The sequence below is a fragment of the Microcebus murinus genome, chromosome 5, assembly GCF_040939455.1.
Source record: "Microcebus murinus isolate Inina chromosome 5, M.murinus_Inina_mat1.0, whole genome shotgun sequence".
Lineage (NCBI taxonomy): Eukaryota > Metazoa > Chordata > Mammalia > Primates > Cheirogaleidae > Microcebus > Microcebus murinus.
This window is the reverse complement of record NC_134108.1, coordinates 80000756-80021479: the sequence shown is the minus strand read 5'-3', so window position 1 is coordinate 80021479 and position 20724 is coordinate 80000756. Positions and strand designations below refer to the sequence as shown.

General features: G+C 38.9%; 1 protein-coding gene across 35 annotated transcripts in view; it reads left to right on the top strand.

Moving 5' to 3' along the window:
• Positions 1–2369: 2369 nt before the first annotated feature.
• The window catches only part of RIMS1 (regulating synaptic membrane exocytosis 1), a 477545-nt gene continuing 459190 nt past the window's right edge, over positions 2370–20724 (top strand). For 11 of the 35 annotated variants that reach the window (XM_076003212.1, XM_076003206.1, XM_076003199.1 and 8 more), the window contains exon 1: positions 2376–2815. In XM_076003212.1, the coding sequence (XP_075859327.1) occupies positions 2652–2815 (164 nt within the window). In that variant the 5' untranslated portion in view covers positions 2376–2651. Of the gene's footprint in view, positions 2816–20724 lie in introns of all 35 variants that reach the window. The other 24 variants (XM_076003201.1, XM_076003211.1, XM_076003209.1 and 21 more) reach the window with 5 other exon arrangements.

Genomic DNA, 20724 nt, shown 5'->3' with positions numbered 1-20724 from the left:
TGCATTGTTGCATTTGCACATTGACTATCAGAGAGACAGGCGTCTGGTAGAATGAATATGTCATGTACATTTCTCCTCCCCTCTCTGCATTAATAATTGAGTGATGACCTAATATATATCTTGAAGAGAGGAAGAAATAAGAAAAAGAGAACTATAAAATGTTAAGCACATAGATATTTCAAATATGTCTTCTTTTTAACACTTCACTTCTGTGTTGATGTAAGTATCTTTATTCCCATTTTACAGATGAAGAAACAGGGGTTCAGAGATGTTAAGTGATTTGGCCAACATCATAAAATCATGGGCAGAGCCAAAATTCTAACTCAGTTTATTTTCTCCTGAATATATGCTGGACTAAGAGAAACACGTACAATTATTAAAAAATGAAGAAAACACAATTATATTTTCATCAATTGCTTATTTAGAAAAAAGACAAAATCCAGCTAGGCAGCAACACTGATGAAAAATAACTGGAAGTTTTAGTGGACTATATGTTCATTTCAATAACATCCTCATAAGTGAAATGGCTACCAAAAAGTTATATCAATGTTAAGTTGTGCAAATAAAAATGATTATCATACAGCATTATTGAGCACTTACTAAGTGCCAGAAACTGTTCTTGATTACACATATCCTTGATACCTAGTCTGGAAAGAAAATAAAAAGAAAATTCAGTGTGTTCAAAGGCAAGTGACAAGTGTTTAAAATGAGGCTATACGGGTTAGATAAACTGAAAAGGTTTACTCTGCAGAAGATTGAAGATGACATGATAGCTGCCTCAAATATTTGAAAGATTTTCAGTTAAAGGAGGGAGTTAGGCATAGGGATGGAATTAAGAGCTAGTGAGCCTTCCATTACTGAGAGCATTCAAATAGATGTGTCTATGTAGAAGCAACTCCTGCATTTAATGGAAACTAGTTAAATTCTTAATTTCCTTAAACTTAAAGATTTTAAGATTCATAAATATCATCATTATGATCTTCATTAACAAAGTTAGGCTTGGAAGGAAAAAAAAATGAATGCTAACTTCCTTCTGGAACTATTGAAATGATTCCCCAGGAGAGAAACATATCAATTCTCTCATCATCATTGCTAAGATATCGTCATTAGGAAATTGTTAAATTTGAACCCTTCCCTATATTGATTATTTTATAATTATACTAACAAAATTCAGTCTCCAGGTTTCAAAGCTGATAACATTACCTATTTTGAAAGGATTGTCTATTTATTTTTGCCTTTATCAGCAAAAGAAGCTCATTGTAATGCCTATCATTGGGCCAGGCATTGAGCAGAAGCTCCTTAAATACAACAGGACATCGTTGGGTGTTTTTCCTTTCTGGGATCAGCGTTTCTTGAGTAGTACAGAGGGACTACTGAAGTACCTCTGTACTGTATGTGAGTGAGTACATGATGATAGTGAGCATCACTAGAGGAATTAGAGTAGATAATGCATTTGCAAGCACCAGAAAAGTGCAGTTATGTGATACGATGGGGCTACCCAGAGTCCAAAATGACAAATTAAAGAATTATCATGTTGCGAGGCATCTTGAGGGGAAATTAGGATACATTGCAGAACAGTTCTAGAGGAGACGGGTCAAGAAAGACTGCATTGACTATTAGTACAATGTACCCAGAAAACCCAGGCTGTTGGAGGGTGTGTGTGTGTGTGTCTGTGTGTGTGTGTGTCTGTGTGTATCAAAATTATCTAAAAAATTACATTGTTGTGGGTGGGAACACTTAACTAGTAAATAAGAAAGACATGGTGGCAGGAAGAAAAAAAAATATGCATCCAGAGGGTGTTCCATCCTGCTGTTCCGAACATTGTGGGTGCTTAAATAATATTAATGCTCTGTGATGAAGATGGTAGCGAGGATGATGATGATTAATGCATCCCATGGAAAACAGGGCTGGGGAGGATGACATAGGCGAGGGACCGGGAGAGGGAGGATGACTCACGGGCGAGGGGTACCTGGGGATAGAGCGCTGCGGTGTGCACGTTGGCGAGTGTGGGGGGAGCGGCCGGGGCGCGAGGCTCGGGCCGGGGAGCGGGCGGGTGGGTGCCCGTGGGCGGAGCGGCTCCGGAACTGAGTGGCTGGCAGCTATGTCTGCGAGAGCAGCAGCAGCATCTCCCGGGAGCGAAGCCTCGGAGACTCCGCCTAACTGACAGCCAAACTCTCCCTCTTCCTCCCGCAGCCCCAAACTGGAGGCAGCGGAGCCCGGGAGAGCAGCCTCGGCGGCGGCGGCCGCCCCAGCCCCAGCCCCAGCCCCGCCCCCGCCCCGCGCGCCCCGCCGGAGACGCCCGCATCGGCGGAGCCCGGCGCGAGCCCTCGCCCCCTCGCCGCGCCCGCCGCGCCCCCGCCTGCCCGCCCCCGCCGGCCGAGGCTGGGCTGCGGGAGGCGGCCGGGCGGCCCCGAGCCTCGCCAGGGCGACCAAAACAAAGGCAGCATCCGGGGCTGGGTGGATGCAAACAACCATGAAAGACTGGGCTCGCTGTCTCCCCGGCTCCGCTGCTGCCGCCGCCGCCGCTCCTCCTCCCGCCGCCGCCGGGAGGGCTCCGCTGTGAGGGGAAGCAGGGGCGCAGCCGCTGGGCGTGCATCCGAAAGGTGAGAGCCAGCGAGCGAGCGAGCGGAGGGGGCGGGCAGGCCACGAAAATGTCCTCGGCCGTGGGGCCCCGCGGTCCTCGCCCACCCACGGTGCCTCCCCCGATGCAAGAGCTGCCCGACCTGAGCCACCTGACCGAGGAGGAGAGGAACATTATCATGGCAGTGATGGACCGGCAGAAGGAAGAGGAGGAAAAAGAAGAAGCCATGCTCAAGTAAGCCACCCCCAGCCGCGCCATCCGTGCCTCCGTGCCTCCATCCGTCCATTCACCGCTCACTCGCCCGGTCCCCTCGGCCGAGTGTGGGGGAGGGGCGGGCGAGGTGCTGGGTGCGGGCGGAGGCCCCCGCCTTGGGGCCAGGGGCGCTGGGCGTGAGCGGGGAAGAGGCGGGGGACCGGAGGCACGAGGGGATGCCACAGCCAGGAGCCCAGCAGCCGGGAGAGGATGGCTTGAGACTGGGGTGCAGAGGAGGATTGAGTGGACAGGGGCCACCCTGGTAGTGGGCTGTGCAGAAGCTAAGAGGAGCAGATCTCCCCACGCCCCAAGTGGAAGGCCCCTGGGCTGGGAGCAGGTTAGGTGGCCCGGGGTGATTAGAAGACTCGGGAGGTGGGATGAAGAGGTGCTGAGGACAGCTCCTCTTCTCTTCTTGGAGTTGTTTAGCAGGTCCGGGTTACCCCGATGAAAGGTGCCTGTATTTATATAATAAAAAATGCTTATTTTTAGTGTTCATTTTGGTACTCATTCATCTCAGAGATCAAGGTTGGGTATTTTTTTGGGCAGTTGCCATCTTTGGTAACTGCCTCCCCAGCTTCTCTTTAACCTTTTATTCATAGTCTTCTGCACAGAATACCTGTGTGAAGGCACATTTCCTTACCCATATGTAACGCCAATGGCAATACAAAGTTTTTAATCATGGGAGAAGCTGACGAGGACTCTGGCCTGAATAAATAGAGGTTCCTCTTTACTGGTTTCCAAGAGACACCTCTGGGGCCTGCCCTGTTCCTGGAGGAAGCAGTCCAGTAAGGGATTGAGTACTTGCACACACACTCCCTTCTTTGGAGCCCATCGCCCCTTCAAGGGATCTCTGCCTGGTGCCCCATTTTCCTGGGGATGGGGAGAAGATGGGGCTCGCTGCTGGTGGTGCAGGGGTGTGTGACACTGTGCTGCTGCTTGCCTCAGACAAAACTGCTTACATGGTACGGGCAGAGAGACAGGTTTCTCCATGCTCCTTAGTATTGTCCACAGAGTGGAGCTGAAGGGGACTTGAAGCCTGTCTTCCCTGGGGAAGTCTTTATGTATTCAGGAAAGTGTTCCAGTCTGGGGCAGGGGAATTCAGAGGCTGACTGGGACTGATTTCTTGGTGTTCCCCGCTTAGGCTGGGAGGTGTATCTGGGGGCAAGGGATTGGCATGAAGAGCCAATGGGACCTGTTGCATCTGGAGTTAGCTGATAGCAAAGAAGGGGTAGGAAGGGAGCAGGGGTGACTCCCAGGCACAGAGCACACGGAGCATGGCCTCTCCCCTGGCCCTAGGATTGCCTCCTGAAGAGAAGATGCTGCGAGGAGGATTTCTTCTACTTTCCCTCAGTGCAGCAGTGCCTCACAGGAGAGGAGTGGAGGGAGGCTGCACTCACAGACTGAGGGGTCCATCTTTGGTAACTGCCACCCAGATGGGCGTGCGGGATATTGAGGGAGAGATGTGGCTATAGAGTTACAGTAAAATAGTAGAAATCCAGCCAGTCCTGTCCTTTCATTGTACATTCAGAAAAAGGGCTGTTAACTCAGAAGGCCAGAGCTGGCCTGGTTCTATAAAGAGCAGCAGGTTTCTGAATTCCCTGCTCCTTCTCATCCAAAAAACAAATACTTTAAGCCTGCAGGCTTGCAGGAGGCAGAACCTCGTTAATCTGCTGCCTGTCCCTAGTGGAAGAATGACGTCCCTGGTGCTGCAGGCTTCCCCTCTTCTGAGACTGGAAGTAATGGATGGTGTCTGATGGTGCTGCTGTCTGTCTGTCTGGGTGTCAGTCCGTCTGTCCTCACTGATTGCAGCCCCTACGACCTGTCCTGAACACCTTTTCTGCTGGTCAGGATTTACAGGTTTGCTGCTGTTCTTTTTGGTGTTTTGCTGCAGACAGCAGGTGGATGGAGGCCTCCAGCAGCTAGTGGAAAATATGGGCTTCTGCTTTACAGAGTCCGGATAGGAAGGAGAAGGCACAGTGCAAGTAGTGGCTGTCAAACCTTTTCATTGGCTGTTTCAAGCATGGGTTCAAGTGAGAGATTTTATTTAAGTGGGAGTGGGTGAGTTTTAGGACAGAATTCCAAATCTGCTAACTGCCAAAGGATGGCAATTATAAGATTGTATGGGCTTATGTGGACAAATAACAATTAGGTGCCCTGTCCAAATGCTTATTTCTAACACATCTTTTCCACTGCTTTTCCTGTGACTGCTTTCCACTTGCTTGCAAATATTGTTCTTTTATTGCACGGATTCACAAGATATTGCAGTATGTGATGCTGTTATACAACAGCCCTCTATAATTCTGGACCTCTGCATTAACTTTATCAATCAGCCTCCTCTGCTAATGTCTTGGCCTTTTGTGCAGTGACCGATTGGTGAGTGTTTGGAATTCCAGTTTGCTGCCATGTAAGCATGTCATATTGTCTGCAATTAGTGAAACTGTGCTGAACTTTTTTCCTAGGGGGCACTTTATGTCTTAAAAACTGGAGATCATAGGGTGTATTCAGATGACACACATATATAGGGATTTAATGACACATAGCCATAGATGGTGACCTTTTTAAAACTTTGCTTTAAAATAAATTGGAAGACAATATGCTTTTCACAGGATTTTAAAATATTTGTTAAATCAGAGAAAAGTTTTTGTGGTAATGCTTGATCCATGATATCACATATCTGAGAAATTACTTTCACAAAGGGACCTGCAAAGCTAAAGTTCTTGTAACAGAGCAATTAGGTTTAAAATTCACTTTTGTTATTGTTGCATCACCATATCCTCGAGCTACCTACTGTGTGTGCTCTCTTTCTTCACATAAGAATAGGCATTAATAGAGAGAAGTTAGAAAATTGATGGGTGAATATGGCAAAGCAACATTACCAAATATCAATTAAAATGTATTTGTAAGTTTCATCAGCCTTGATTGTAAATTACTACTTGAATTCGGTTTTGAGAATGTCTTTAAATATGTATAAATGGAAAAAATGAACTACTTTCTCATCAAGATTTTAGAAATATTTTATTTGAAATTGAAAGTACTTTATTATAAAAATAATTCATTGTGTTGGCAAAGTACACTCATTTCAAATACCATTGCCAATAACCAGAAATAGTTGACTCCTACAAGTTATATTTAATGATTGATTTAATTATCTGCAAATTAGAGGTCTTTTTAAAATATTAATAGAGTTTTTGGATGTGAGTGTGTATACACATGTGTTCTGGAGGCTTTATGAAACCTAACTTTCTCAATGAATACTCTTTCAAGTAACTGTCACTAGACATCTTGAGCCAATATAATACATGGGCTGAAAACTGCATTATCTGAAACCTAAATCAGAGAAGATCTCATTAGATCTAAAATCTTATTCCTTTTTTATAACAGCTTCATAGGGAAGGGAGGTACAGAATAGTAAGAGAAGAGAGGAAAAAATGGAGAGTTAAGGGGATAGTTTGAGGATGAGAATAAAGAACCATGTCGGAATATTTAACTAAAATAGCTACTATTTATTGAGCATTTATCTCACGCCAGCTATTATTCTAAGCTATTTAATCTAATGACAAATAGTTGAATTATAATCACATTTAATATATGTGTAAATGTTTGGATTCCCAGAATATCCTGTGCAAAACATTAAGTCAGATAATATAATTTCCAAATCCTCACACTACACTCACAGAATTCCAGTAATAGCCTAAGATGACTCTCATAACGTGGCCCAACCAGGATTCAAACCCACACCTTTTAGTCTAAGTGCAAGTAGTTTCCCATACACCACACTGTATTTCTACCAAGAAGAAGCTTCTGCTTCATTTATCTTTTCTTTAAATGAATTTCCGGTCTTTCCTCAGTGTCTGTTGAAGAAGTGGTTTGGCAAAAGATAAGGCTGATTGAGAAATCAGCTGCTAATCATAGGAGGGCCTGGAACTTCACCTACACTTGTTAATAGAGTGTTCTTGTCAATTGAGGGAAAGGAAATTGTCTCCGGTTTCAGGATAATAAAAAGCATCATAGTATAGTGGAAAGACCATTAGCTTTGGATCTAAGTAATTTGGGGGTCTAGTTCTAGCTCTGCCACTTACTATGTAATTATTGGCAAGAATATTAAATTGGGATTGCGTGAGGTTCCATTTTCCTTACAAATCTTGCAATTCCTAGTATAAGTTGACCTATTAAAAGCATTGACTTTGGTCTCCTCTCTCTCTTCTTAACAGGTAACCTAACATTTACTTTTTAATCATCCACAATAGCTACCTCCTTTGTGGAGGGGAGATGGAAAGTAGAAGGAGAAAAAATTTTGAAACTCTAGCTTTCCCTTTTCTTTTTCTTCCTCCAGACAAGTTTAACATTGTGTCCTGAAATGTATCCAGAAGGCCTATTATGAGAAAGCCCAATTAGCAACTGGGAAAAAAAAGGAAAAGTACACTAGCGAAAACTAGAGAGGGATGAGGTTAGCATCTCCATGTATTTAAGTAACATAAATTCATTGAGATTTATGAAGATTGTTTCATATCTTATACCCCAAATTATATTGCTGAAGCAGGGATGGGTGAGAAGGGAAAGAAAAAGGCAAGTGTGTTAAAGGTGTCCACCTATTCCAAGATGCTGTTTTGGCAGAAAAAAATGAGAGAGAAAACCTAAGGTTTCACTTGGAGAATAGTCTCCTTCACACCATTCATGACTATAGTTAAACTTAGGAGAAAGTTAACCCTGAATACTATTGGAGTTTTCCATTTTCAACACAAACTTATCATAGTTAATGTGCATGCCCAGTATTAAGTTCCTAACTGAGCATGAAGAAGACAGAGAAAAAGGAAGCCTAAAAAATGAAGGATGTGAGAAGTTATTAAAGAGGATGGAGAGTAAGAGACATAACCATTAGTTCACAATTTTGTCGACCTGTCTTGACTTTCTTTTAATTGTATGCATTACTTCTTAATAAGAAGTGAGAGAGGCATCATTGTTTAAGGAAATAGATTACTAAGTTATAATAGAAGAAGAATGTGGAAACCAGGGTGGGCTGGCTGTGTTACTGCTGACTTGAATAATAGAAACATAACATTTTGGGAAGATTATTTGCTCAGTTTGTTAAATGGGAAGAACAATTTGCGTAAACCTGTATAGTGAGCTTCCTGGAATGATATCAAATATGAATTCCTGAAATCAAATTATTATTCTCCCTCACCAGTAATAAGCAGTTGGATGAGGTTGCTGTACCATGGATTATAAAGTCCACTGTATTGCATTTCATTTATCTTGATGGACTAGTTTCTATTTTTAAACAACTTTTTACATTTGGTCTAGTGACATGAGTTAGTCCTGAGAGTCGAAGTAAATTTACCTGAGGCACTTGGCAACTGGAGCAGTAGAACTCAGAGCCTGTGCACGCTGATTCCAATCTTGAATGTTGTTTTAAGTTGTTTAAAAAGTGCATCAAGCTATGAGTATTATGATTTGTTTCCCTCTTTTACTGTCTTTGTCAGGCATTTTGGCTGGTCTCTACGAATTTTACTCACTCCAGGCTCACCTCTTGATTAGAAGTCCAATCTGACAGTGTTTATTAGTTTTCTAATATTAGTGAAATTTCAAGAATTAGCTAGGTACCTTCCTGACCTTTTGCTCATGACATTTGATCCTAGAGTCCAGAGAGCAAAACTTCAAGGGAGCAAGAGAAAGACTTCACGTGGCTCGTGGCAATTTCCACCCTTTTCTGAGTACTTCTGTCTGGGCTCTCCAGTTTTGGCCACATGTGACTCTCACCTTGTTTATGCTTGGGGTTCTCGTTATCTGCCTGCTCTTTGGCTCGTGGTTCTCCCTAATGCTTTAGCATTTTCCGTCCCTTCTCCTCCACTATGAGGTTACTTTTGCTTGCTACTATTGTTCTGAATTTTATTTATTTGATAGGCCATTTCTAATAAAATATCCTGCAATCTTTAATTCAACCACAAGACCACTGTTTCAGGTGCTAGAATTGGGCCAGGCATTGGGCTGTTTGGCAGAATAAAGCAAGAATCCTCTGCTTACAGCCCAGTGTTGGCTTAGTTCCTACCATTTTAAAACTGCCATGATCAGAAAGAGAGGTGAGCATCAGAAACTTGAATAGAACACTAGACTAGATTCTGGTCTTTACACCATCACCTTTTATAGGTCTAAACATTGGCACATTGACCCATCTGAGTGTCAGTTTCTTTATGTGTAAAGCGGAATTTTTAATGTCTGCCCTTCTAATTTATGAGGTTTTAGTGTGATAGTGATCCTTCAAATTACTGTACCCAATCAAGGTGCCATTATTATGTGTACTTTTTAAAACCACAGAAGAATCTGAAGATCATCTTTTCCTGTGATTTTTGTGACTACCGCCCGGGGGGGGGGGGTTGCACGGGGGGAGCTTGTGGAGATAGATGAATTCTTGGAGAAGGTTCATCCATTGTATCATGCTAGCAATGCAGTGTGGCCAGAGTTGCAGCTACCAGTGTGAGAATTTGGCAAGGAGTTAAAAGGTTAAATGAGTTCAAGGCTTGGTCTGAGGTTATATTTACTTCTTTTTTATATTCTTCTCTACTTCTCATTAAATAGCTCATAAGTGTTTTTAGCACAAAAGGCAATGTGGGTAAAATGATAATGTCTGAAATATCTAAAAGGCAACCCTGATTCAAAAATGAGAAGAGAAATTAACTTAGAGTAATTTCCTCATATTTTACTAGAAAAAAATTGGAGAAATAAACTTGTGATTTTAGTGTCACTGGGTTTAACAAATTACTCGTTTTCAAAATTAGCTAAATAAGGGGCCGTATAACCGTGAAGTAATAGTTTTTCTTTCATGCCAGCTTACTGTTGAGTGTTATAATAAGTTGCATGTATTTAAGAACTTTTTTCAAGACTCTATGCTGGAAGCCTTAGGTTTTCTGTATGTATATTCTCACATTCTTACATGTTTATATACACTTATTTTGATGTAGTTCAGTTTTCTGTGGACAGCAAGATGGGACTATTCTGCAGAATTGACTTTAGATTTTCCTACTTCTATTGCTGTCTTCTGAAAACTTCCTGTACACGTGAATGTTTATTTGAAGACAAAATAAAATTATTTAAAAGGAAGGTGACTGTACATGTTAATTTGCCCTTATTCCTGCTATAATTATGGATAGAACCCCTTTCTCTCAATTTTGAGTCTTACGTCTGGATGAGAAATTTTTATACTCCTATGATATTCTGAAATTTAAAAAGAGAAAAATAAATAAGTAAATAAATTTTTAAAAAAGAAATTATATTGTCTTCCCCTTTATAAGTCTTGCTTTCTTTGCACCAAATTATTCATTTAAAACTTCAAAAAATCAAGCAATTAACAGTCTTAACATATATCTTATCAATAAGTAATGCAAACAAGTTGTAGAAATAGAATCTTGAAGATTATTGTTTGGTAAATGGGAATGCTTTTGCTGAAAATGAGGTGTTATCTTTTATGGAGCTTCAGTGGAATGCTACTTTTTATGGCAAAGCTGAATTTAAAATTTCAAAACATTTTTCAAATAATAGTAGTTATGAATTGCAACTATACACAGCACTCTCTTCATGAAAATTCTCTTTTGAGCCTTGCAAAGAACAGCCTTCAGTTTAGAGAAGATATATTTAATGTGTGAAAATCCATTGAAATAGATTTTAGAATGTAGTATTTTTATATTCCTCTGAGGTTTAGATAGTAAAATAAGGTAATGTTATAGAAAATAATTTCATGCAATTTATAAGTAATCAGTGTATTTAATTAGAATATTAGCTATGTTAAAGAAGCATAATGAATTAAACAGATATCTTTATGTAATATAGAAAATAATACCATGCTTATTGGTATTATTAATGTGATTTACACATTATTTAGTATATTTTTGTGTGTTACTCATAATTATACCAGGTAATTATTGCCTGGAAAATGCTATTATATTTACATAGAAAATGCATGTGAGTTGAAAACCAATTATCCGTACTGTCATATAAATGTCTTATACTATTTAGTTTCTTTTAATAGACTCTCATGAATAATATACATATTCACAAGTGAGAACTAATAGAGTAGTAGTTACTGATGGAGTTTTCTTGCTGTATTTGCTAGACTTTACATAGTCTATTTTATTAGTTTTCAACTTACATTTCTGTACATAAGTGGTATTAATCAATATTTGAATACTATTCTTAACTCAAGAATATATTTTAAGGGTGTACGTTATTGTTATAAAAGCACTGTGTGTCACATTATTGTTCTTGTCATCTAAACATAGCTTTTAACAAATGCAACAGGAAACTCTTTAATAAGGTGGCTAGCTCTTTGGTTTTCAGTCTATATGGTTTACAGTTTGGAAAAATTAGGCAGATTTTACATGAAGTGTCTAGGGTATGTATAAATCAATGTATCAGTTTTCTTTAAATATATTGTAGCATACATCCACATTTAGAGGTTCTATCCAGGTCAGAAAGATTACTTAGTGTATTGGTAGAAAGAAATGAAAACAAAAGTAAAGTAACCAAATGGCTTTTCCTTTTATATTTCACCCAGCTTAGCAGATTTATCTTCCTTAGCTATCTCTGTATTGTAATATATTGGAGCTTAAGTCTTCTTTCCTAACTCCTTTTTTTCTGGGAAAAAAATAGAGACATTTTACATCCTGGTATTTGGAATAAAGAGATTTTGAAATGAGCAGTCTCATTTATTTTCGATATTAAAATTTTGGTAAGAGCAAAAATTATAAAGAGATTCTACTTTTATATTCTTCATGAACATCATGACAGTTTTCATAAAATGTAATTTTGAAAAATAAAATACAGTAAAATCTTCTTATAATGAGGATGAAATTTCCAATTTATAATCTTCTTATAATGAGGATGAAATTTCAAATTTCCAGTTTGGTCTATCTCTAGGCCAAATCCAGCCACCTAATATAGAGCAACCTGGAGTAAAAACTTGATGCTGATCTGAAAAAGAAACTATGGTATAAATATTGTTTCAGATACAAGCATTATAAAGGGATTCCATACAGCTGAAATAGTCATGATGGAGTGCAGCCATGATTGATAATCAGTCAAGTGGCTATCTAGTCCCTGCCTTTCATAAAGGCAGTATAGTTGAAGGCTCTAGGAGGCTCATATGTACTGAAAGAAAAAAGAAAAAACCTAAAAACTTGACTATCAAATGTTGATCTTCCCATGAGTCCTACTCTCTCTCTCTACCTTCTGCTCCTCCTATTATATATGCACTTCATGGTCAGTCTCAAACAGTGGTTTCAAGGATACTATATGTCAGTTATTCCCAAATCTATATTATTATATTCAAAATTTTTTTACCAAGTTCCAGATTTATGTACTTAACCACCTGTTAAATATCTCTACTTGGGTGTTTATAGGCACTTCAAACTTACTGTGTCCTATTATAATTTTTTTTTTTTTACTTTCTGCCTAAACACAATGTCTTCTCTTTAGTCTTTGTGTGGGTAGCATTATCATTGAAACTCACCATTCAATCCACTATCAAATCTGGGTGTGGTCTTGGAATCCTTTGAGTTTCTCCTGTATTTTCTAATTGCATTGCCATAACCTCAGTAGGCTCTCATTATTACTACACGATGCCTGCAATAACAACCTGATCCACTTTCCTGCCACCAGTCAGACCCTCTATCATCTGACCTCTACACTGCTGTCAGAGGAATCTTTCTAAAATTCACTGGGTCATGTCTCTCCCATAAACCCCCCTTGCCTTCAGAGTGAAGTTCAAACTTCATTATCTGGATGCTGCTTGCTATCTCCTTTCTATGTGTATGTATACCTTTCCCTTACAGTCTTGCTGAACTAGCTCTCAAGTGGCCATTGCAACTTCACAGATTGGTGACTCTACTCATGCTGTCCTCCCTGTCAGAAATTTCCTTTTTAATCTAACTAGTCTTTACCTAGTCTTTCAAAGTAGCTCAAGTGACACCTCATCTGGTACATCTTCCCAGCTCAATTTTGATATTTGTCCTCCATGCACATTTTTTTATAACCTTTTTCTCTCAACAGTCTCCTCTCGATTCAGCATAAACTGCTGAGAATAGGATCATGCTTATATGTATCCCTGATATAAGCATAATGCCTGGAATGGAAGAGGTAGAATAGGTGCCCATTTAAAAAACAATGTGCATATGAGTGAATGAATAGATTTAGAGGATGAGGATTGATAGAGTCACCTAAGAGAGGAATATGAGGACGGAGTGAGATGGTTACTTTAACCATGGGAATTCAGTCAGTGAACTCTCAAAGCAAAGCATGAGCTGAGTGCTTGTGGTTATTGGGAGAATCAGGTTGACCAGAACTTATAAGAAAAATATATTGAATACTGGATATTACAAGGTTAAATTTAAAGTATAATTTTCTGATGGTCTATTGTATCTTGATTTATTACTTATAGCTTTTTAAAGGACAGCATTCTTAAGGTGTTTGAATATCAGTGTGGGAGGATGTAAATAATATATTCTAAAAAGTAATCCTCTGGACAGACATGCTTAATGGAAACATTCTCTTTGAATTAAAACATCACTAACTTCAGTGACAGTTCAAACCATACTACTGTATATGTTTTCTGATCTAATATTTAGAATTAGATCAGCTGTGTATGACCATAACACATGGTACTGATTATATTTTTAATTAGAAAATACACCTCACTTAAGTCATCTTCTAGACTTAAAGTCCTTGAAGACAAGTATCTTATATTAATCATTTCTGTATTTCCATTGTCTGGTCTTGTGACCAGTACATAATAGGACCTCAACAAGTGCTGTTTAACTAAATTGTAGTCTGTGTGCATAGGACACAAAAGCACTGATCTTTGCATTTCAGAGGTAAACTGAGTTGAGATGTGGATGGACACTAAATGATTGTCTAGTCCAGCCCTGGAAAATACTCGGTTCACCTGCAAACACCTGTACCTAGAATACCATTACTAGTATCAGATGTCTCAGAACCTTTTTGAACATAGTGCTCTAGGCTATCAACTGATAAGAGTTAGCAATCAAGGTGGCAATCAACATTTTAGCCACCAAAGATTTATTCCAACTCTAAGAATAGAAAACTAAGGCCCAGAGACTCTTTATGGGTTTTATTATTAGTGAGAGAGCTATGGTAAGACTCCAGATCTCCTATGTCCTAGTCCAGTGTTTTATTCCACTGCCATTCTCTCTCCACATGGTTCCAATTTAACTACCAACAAATTCAAGCAATTAATTTTTTTCAATTCTGCTTTGATTTGCTTGCTCTTTAAGATTATATCCTGTTATAGAAAACTCCACAGGAACTTCTAATTACTTTGTTGATTTTGAATTTGGTTATGTTGATTGTTATTCAAAGAAAGTGGATTTTTACCAGGGACTAAGAAATATTTTATTTAAAGATTCTCTTTACAATGCTATTCATTGCAATTATGTTTAAGCTGTATCAATATTTCTTAATTGCAATCATTTTATTTTTAATTTTAGTTAAAATTTAAGATACCATTTCAATATGCAGTAATTTATTTATAATTTTTAAAAAGCATTGCTTTTCTTTCTACGCTATTGAACTATGTACATATTAAACTAATTTTGAATTTTTAACTTAGAAAAGTCAGTTGGTTTTTGTTTACTCTGGGGAGAAGAGATTGTTTCCTACTCCTCTGGAGGTTTGACTTCAGCTAGACTCTTGGTAAGTGATCCAAGAAAAGTGTTAGTGGGATAGGACAGAATGGCTACTAATACATGCATCTAAGAACTTACATCTGCATACACATATATGCACCCCCATCACACCTGTGCCCACACATGTATGGTCTCTCATACCCATACACCTAAAGACTTAAAACATGCTTCCTATAAAGTCTTTTTAAGGAAGTTAATTTTATCTCATTTACAGAATTTACATTATCTAGACATGCCTTGTGTTACCTTCTGTACCCACTTCCAAAAACTTCCTGTAAGTTTTAGCCCAGTGGCCATTCTGGAAGAAGCCCTACATCTGTAAGATCCTTCACTGGCCACAGCTAGTTGGACTAATGGTAGGCACCTGATCCAAGGCCAGATGACTTACTGACTGGCCGAATACTAATGAGATTCTTTTTAGAATGTAAAATAAAAATAATCAGAGGGCCAAAGAAAATGAATGCTTTCCGTTCCTTTGTTCTTGAAACAAAACTAGATTGAGCACTTATGATATGCCAGGCATTATGCTAGAGTTAATGGAATTATCTTCTCCCTGCCTTGTGTAGAAGGAAGTACATTTTATTTAAGTAATCAACCATGTAAAATTAAAATCTATGCTCATTGAAGCCCAGGACAATATATAATATTTTGATAAAATAATACAAACCAGGAAATTTGACTAAGATCAGGCTATCCAGGAATGGCTCTCATGGAAATGATCGTAAAGATCTGAGGATGAGAAGGAGTTAACTAGGCAAAGGGGGGAAAGTACCTGCTAGGAGGAAAGGACAGCCTCTGAGGTGAGGTGGAACAAGAACTGGAAGAAAATAGAGCTGAGGAAGAGGAGAAAGGAGAAAACCAGGTAGAGTGTGGTTTGAGAGGAATTTGGACAGGTAGGCAGAAACCAGACGTGCTAGGGCCTTCTGGGTCATGTTATAGAATATATCTTTAAGAACCAAGGGGTTTTGGAGAGAGTATGATATAATCTCATTAGTATTTTTCAAAGATCATTATGGCTGCAGTAACAAGAACAGATTAGCTGAAGGCCCAGGGTGTGTGTACACCAGCTGAGTAGCTATTGTAGAAGTCCAGTTAAAAGATGTTAGGAACAAGAACTCTGGTGGTTATGACAAAATGTTTAGATTTGAGAGGGATTTGGGAAGAAAAACCCACAACTGTTGTTGTTTTAGTGGACTGAATATTGGTTGATTTCTGACTTGTGCCACCAAGTTTTGGGAGCATCTGGAGGGACAGAAGGGAGATCCCAAGTTTAGTATTGGTCATTTAACTTTACAAAATCTAAGCAGAGATATAAAGTAGACTGAAGGTCAGGAAAGCAGAAGAGAGGATGGGTTAGAAATGTAATTATGAGTCATCTGTACACAGGTGGCCATGAAGGTGAGAATGTATGATTAAATTCAGAGAAAAATGAAGCCTAGGAATACGCTTTAATGATCTTTCATTTTTAAAAGTTGAAAGAGGACAATGGCCCTGCAAAAATATTAAAGAAGTGGCCAGAGAGAACAAAAACCAAGAGAACCTTATTTCAAGGATAAAGCACACTTACTAGCATGGTTAAAATAAAAAAAATCTAGAAATATCAAATATTGATGAAGATAATGAGCAACTAGAATTCTTATATATTGCTTGTGGGTGTGTAATGTGGTGCACCCACTTTTTAAGAATGTTTGGCAGTTTCTTAAAGAGTTAAGCATGCATCTACACTATGACCTAGCACATGCATGTATATGAAATCTCCATACATTAGCACTCTGCCTTCAAGATAAATTGTCCCTCCCTGTTCACATACATCCTTTATCTAGTCTGTTTGTGTGTCTGTCTCTTCTCCCAGGTTGCCCTTGTTTATTTTAACCTGAAAGCATTTGGGGATATGGAATAAAGAATGACATGATTTGCTTCAAGATCTTTTACTATGAAGGGCAGTCTGGTGCCCACAATGTCATAGGAAAAGCTCTGACCACACTAGTTTGACGTGTTTCCTATCTCAGGGTTGCAGAGTAATTTGTATTTGTTGCGAGTCAGACCCTTCCTCCCCCTAAACAGACTTCTAAGATGGAGATTATTGTGTGGGAATTTTATTAGGAAGTGCTTTCAGGATCAATACTTACGTGGGAAGGGAAGCCAACAGGTTAGAAAATGAGAAGCTGAGCGATGGTGCAAGTCAGTCCCTTGGGAGTTCTGAAGCTAGTTGGAATATCTTTCATTGATCAGTCACTGGATTCAGGCTGCCTGGGAAATGGGACCTGGCCTCAGGAGAGGTGGCTGTTTTCAGCAGAAGGCAATTTCAAAGGGAGGTCTGACAGCTAAGAGCATGCTGGCATCCGGAGGAGTAGTTTCTCCAGTCTTGAAAAAGACATTTGGGCAGCTTAGTGCATCATCATCCCCTCAGTGATTTTAAAATCAAAATATCAAATTTGGGAAAGCCAATATTTCTTACCTGCTCCCAAATTAAAGGAAGTCACAAGATAAATACCAAGTTAACTAATAGGATGTTGATAAATCTGAGATTTATTAACAAAATGCAATATATAAGTCAATTGGCAAGAATGTCCAGATTGTAGGCTTCTTTTGGAGATTTACAGCAGCATCCAAATCTTAAATTACAAATCTATGTATAGAATACTTGCAAATGCCTGTGAGGCAATGAATAAGAATTGTGTAGGGTAATGACTTCATTTGGGACATTTAATTTAAAAGGTTTGCTTTCATGAAATCTTTAACTCTATAAGATTTCTTTCCACTTTTTTTGCAAACACACAATTTATCTGGAACTTCAAACAATATTGAACATATGCAATAATGGGATTTTAATTCAGTGACATAAGTTTGGGGCAACTATGGCATGTGGTCTTTGGGAAATACCCTCTTTCTATTTAGGCCATTATTCCAAAACAATCCTTCCCACTTCCCTCGGTGTGTAGTTTAGCATTAAACTCTGAAGACTCCTTTCTATATGGGAAAAAAGAGCAGTACATTTTAGAAGATCTATTCAGTAATTTAGTCTAAATATCTCCACTAGATTTAAAGTTAGTTTTTGTCAGAAAAATTAAGATAAGTATCTTCCAAATCACAGTGGCCTAACATGATAAAGCTTTTATTTCTCCCTTGCATAGTTCAATGTGGATTGTGTGGCCCTCTTCCATCTTGAAGCAATGATCCCTGGAACACATGGCCACAGGCAGGGAGGAGAGGTGTAGGGAAGGTAAAATTAACATACGTCACTACTGCTTGTGGACCATTGGCCAGGACCAAGCAACTGCAAGAAAGGATAGGAAATGTAGGAGAATACACAGCATATGTGGTGAGCACTAATTTCAGAAATTTAATTTAGAATAATTTAAGAGGAAATATTTTAGTAAGCTCCCTGTTATTCCAAAAAGGACCTAGTTTACTTTCCATGATATAGAAAGAATTAACTTGTTGCAGATAGAAATCAACATTTAGACCTATGCAATTTAAGTTAGAAGGGCTGTGGCACCCAGATGAGTGGTTTTCACACTGTCTCTGGTGCTGTTGTCCCAGGGTGCTTGGGAGTGATGGTGACTGGACAAGGAGAAGGCATGGAGGGCAGGTTCTAGGCATCTAGGCTCTATACTGCTGTGTCATTCCCAGCTCTCTGCCTTTATCTGTTTTATATTTTATAATTTGGATGAAAAAAATGAGTCTGCAGCAAAAGAAAATATCTGAAAACTAATATACTCCAACACCCTCCTTTTAAAGCTGTGCAGGTTTATTCATCCATTTAACCAATATTTTTGAGCACTTGCTATGTAGCAGGCCCTGATTTAGGCCGTAGGGACAGAGTCCTTGTCCTCTTAAAGCCTACACTCTGGTGTGTCCTAGAGAGTTCTAGTAATTTTCCAGCATGGGAATAAGATCTCAGACCTATTTTCCTAGCTCTCAGTCCTGCCTGAAGTGACAATGAGATTGCTAATTGAGAATGTGCTGAAAATATCTAGAAAATCCTGGCATGGAAATGACTAGGGAGTATCTAGAAGAATGGCTTCTGTCTTAGAAAAAGGACACAGCCCTTCTTAAAGTTATTTTAAGTCCAAAATATGGGTATTGTTTGGACCTTCCTTCTTTCTCATTTCTGCCATCTAATTGGCCAACAAATTCTCCTCTAATGCACAGTATGTTTTCTTTACACAAAGTATTATCATCAAGTGACATTGCACCTACAGCAAAAAGTGCTTACATGCACACTGATTGTTTATTCTTATTCTGACTCTGTGCAGTTAGTACGACAGTTATTAATACTGTCCCTACTTTACAGATAAGAAAATAGAGAAAAAAGTAATTTAGGTCAAGGTTACACAGCACAAGTAGTAGATGTTGCATGAAACTGGGAAACAAACTTAATTAATACCACAGCCAGGTAATAAAATACAGGTAATGAATGAGAGATTCTGTAATGTAAACTCTTACCACCAGTAATAGTAATTACTATGGGATGCAGGGAGGGAGTGCTTGAGCGTGTGGATTTCAGGATCAAAGAGACCTGGGTTTGAATCTAGAGCTCCACCACTGATTATGTGATTGTGATTAATTTTAATCCCCTCAGTTGTCTTATCTGTGAAACGGGCATGGTTGGGGCGAGCACGTGAGACAACAATGGTATTATAACACACTTGGCACAACTCCTCATATATAGATAGCATTTACAACTTTTGGCCATAATAATGATTATTTTCTAATATTATGAATTTAAATAGTAATATGCACCCAGTATCCACATATCTTTGAGTATAAAGACAGGTGCATGTACACTGCATGAACACTGTTCCAGCTCGAAAATACAGTACTTGCTGTTTTGATGCTATATAAAGGAATTTTGAATCACGAATGGAGCTTTGGTTCTTACATTGTGCTAAGCCAGAATACTCTTATTCATTGTAGTGATTTTAGCACAATGCAGTTACCTAAGCTTTGGGAACACACAGAAGTTGGGTGCTTTCTGTTGAACTAGGGTAATAAACCTTATTTTAGCAGCACTTTGAAATAGATTTACCCTGCATTATAACTACAGATTTAATTCTTCACATGTGTTGTCTTACTAAGGAAACATTTTGGCTCACCTCTCTAGTTTATAATCTCAGATGAATGCATGGAGATTTACATACATAATTCATATGGTCTGTCTTCAATGGAAAAGAATACCCTGTCTTAGGTTTGTAGCATGGAGAAATACCTCCAACTGGGAATATTCGAACTCTTGGTACAGCAATGCCTTTTTTTAAAAAAAATTAACAGATTTTCGCCTTTAAACAATAGCATTTCTGAGTAAATATTTAAAATAAACGCTATATAAAATGTAAAAAAAAGCTCTTCAAAAATATTGTTTAAATGTATTTAATAAGTCTAATGTGGACTTATATGGGAAACACTTGACATAATACTGATAAGTTCATACAAAATTAGGAGTGGTGAGGTTAATTTTCCAAAATTTAAAAAGACATATACATCACAGCTCTGCACCTTTGCTGAGATCAAAGGTATAATAAAAGTACTCAAAAATTATCAAATGTATAATAAAAACATCTAGTCATCACTACCAAGTTCTAATTCACAGCATACACACATACTTCTGTAATACCATATATATGTCAAATTGCCTGCGTTTAACTCATTAGAAAATCAAGGGCACATAATAAAGACTTGTGTTTTGTTGGTGAAACTCTGGTAATTTGGGTATACTTTCCATAGCAGTTAATGAAAATTTCCTAAAACATAAAATTATTTCCAGAATTCTTTTAGACTTAAGCTGGCAGTGACTTGTAAGAGTGAGTGTAACTCTGAGATTTGCTCTTTAATTTATTTTCCTTCAAATTTGGGAGTAAGAGGGCTCGCATATTTGCCTTTATCATAATAGGCATTGCTGAATCTTCACACCACATGGTTAGTAAGAGGACTTGGTGATGTGAAAGGCATGCGGTGTGTTCCCATTTACCTTTTTGAACTCTTGGTTCAAGTGGGACTAATGTTTCCCCTCCTTCCCCCACCCAAAAGAGGGGACTCTTTGGCTTTTTAAAAATTTTTATTTCAGGATATTATGAGGGTACAAACATTTTGGTTATATTTTATGTCTTTGCCTCACCCAAGCGAGGGTTAGAGGCATGCCCTTCTCCCCTACAATGCTCACTGCGTCCATTAGTTGTGAGTTTAACCCCCCCCCAACCC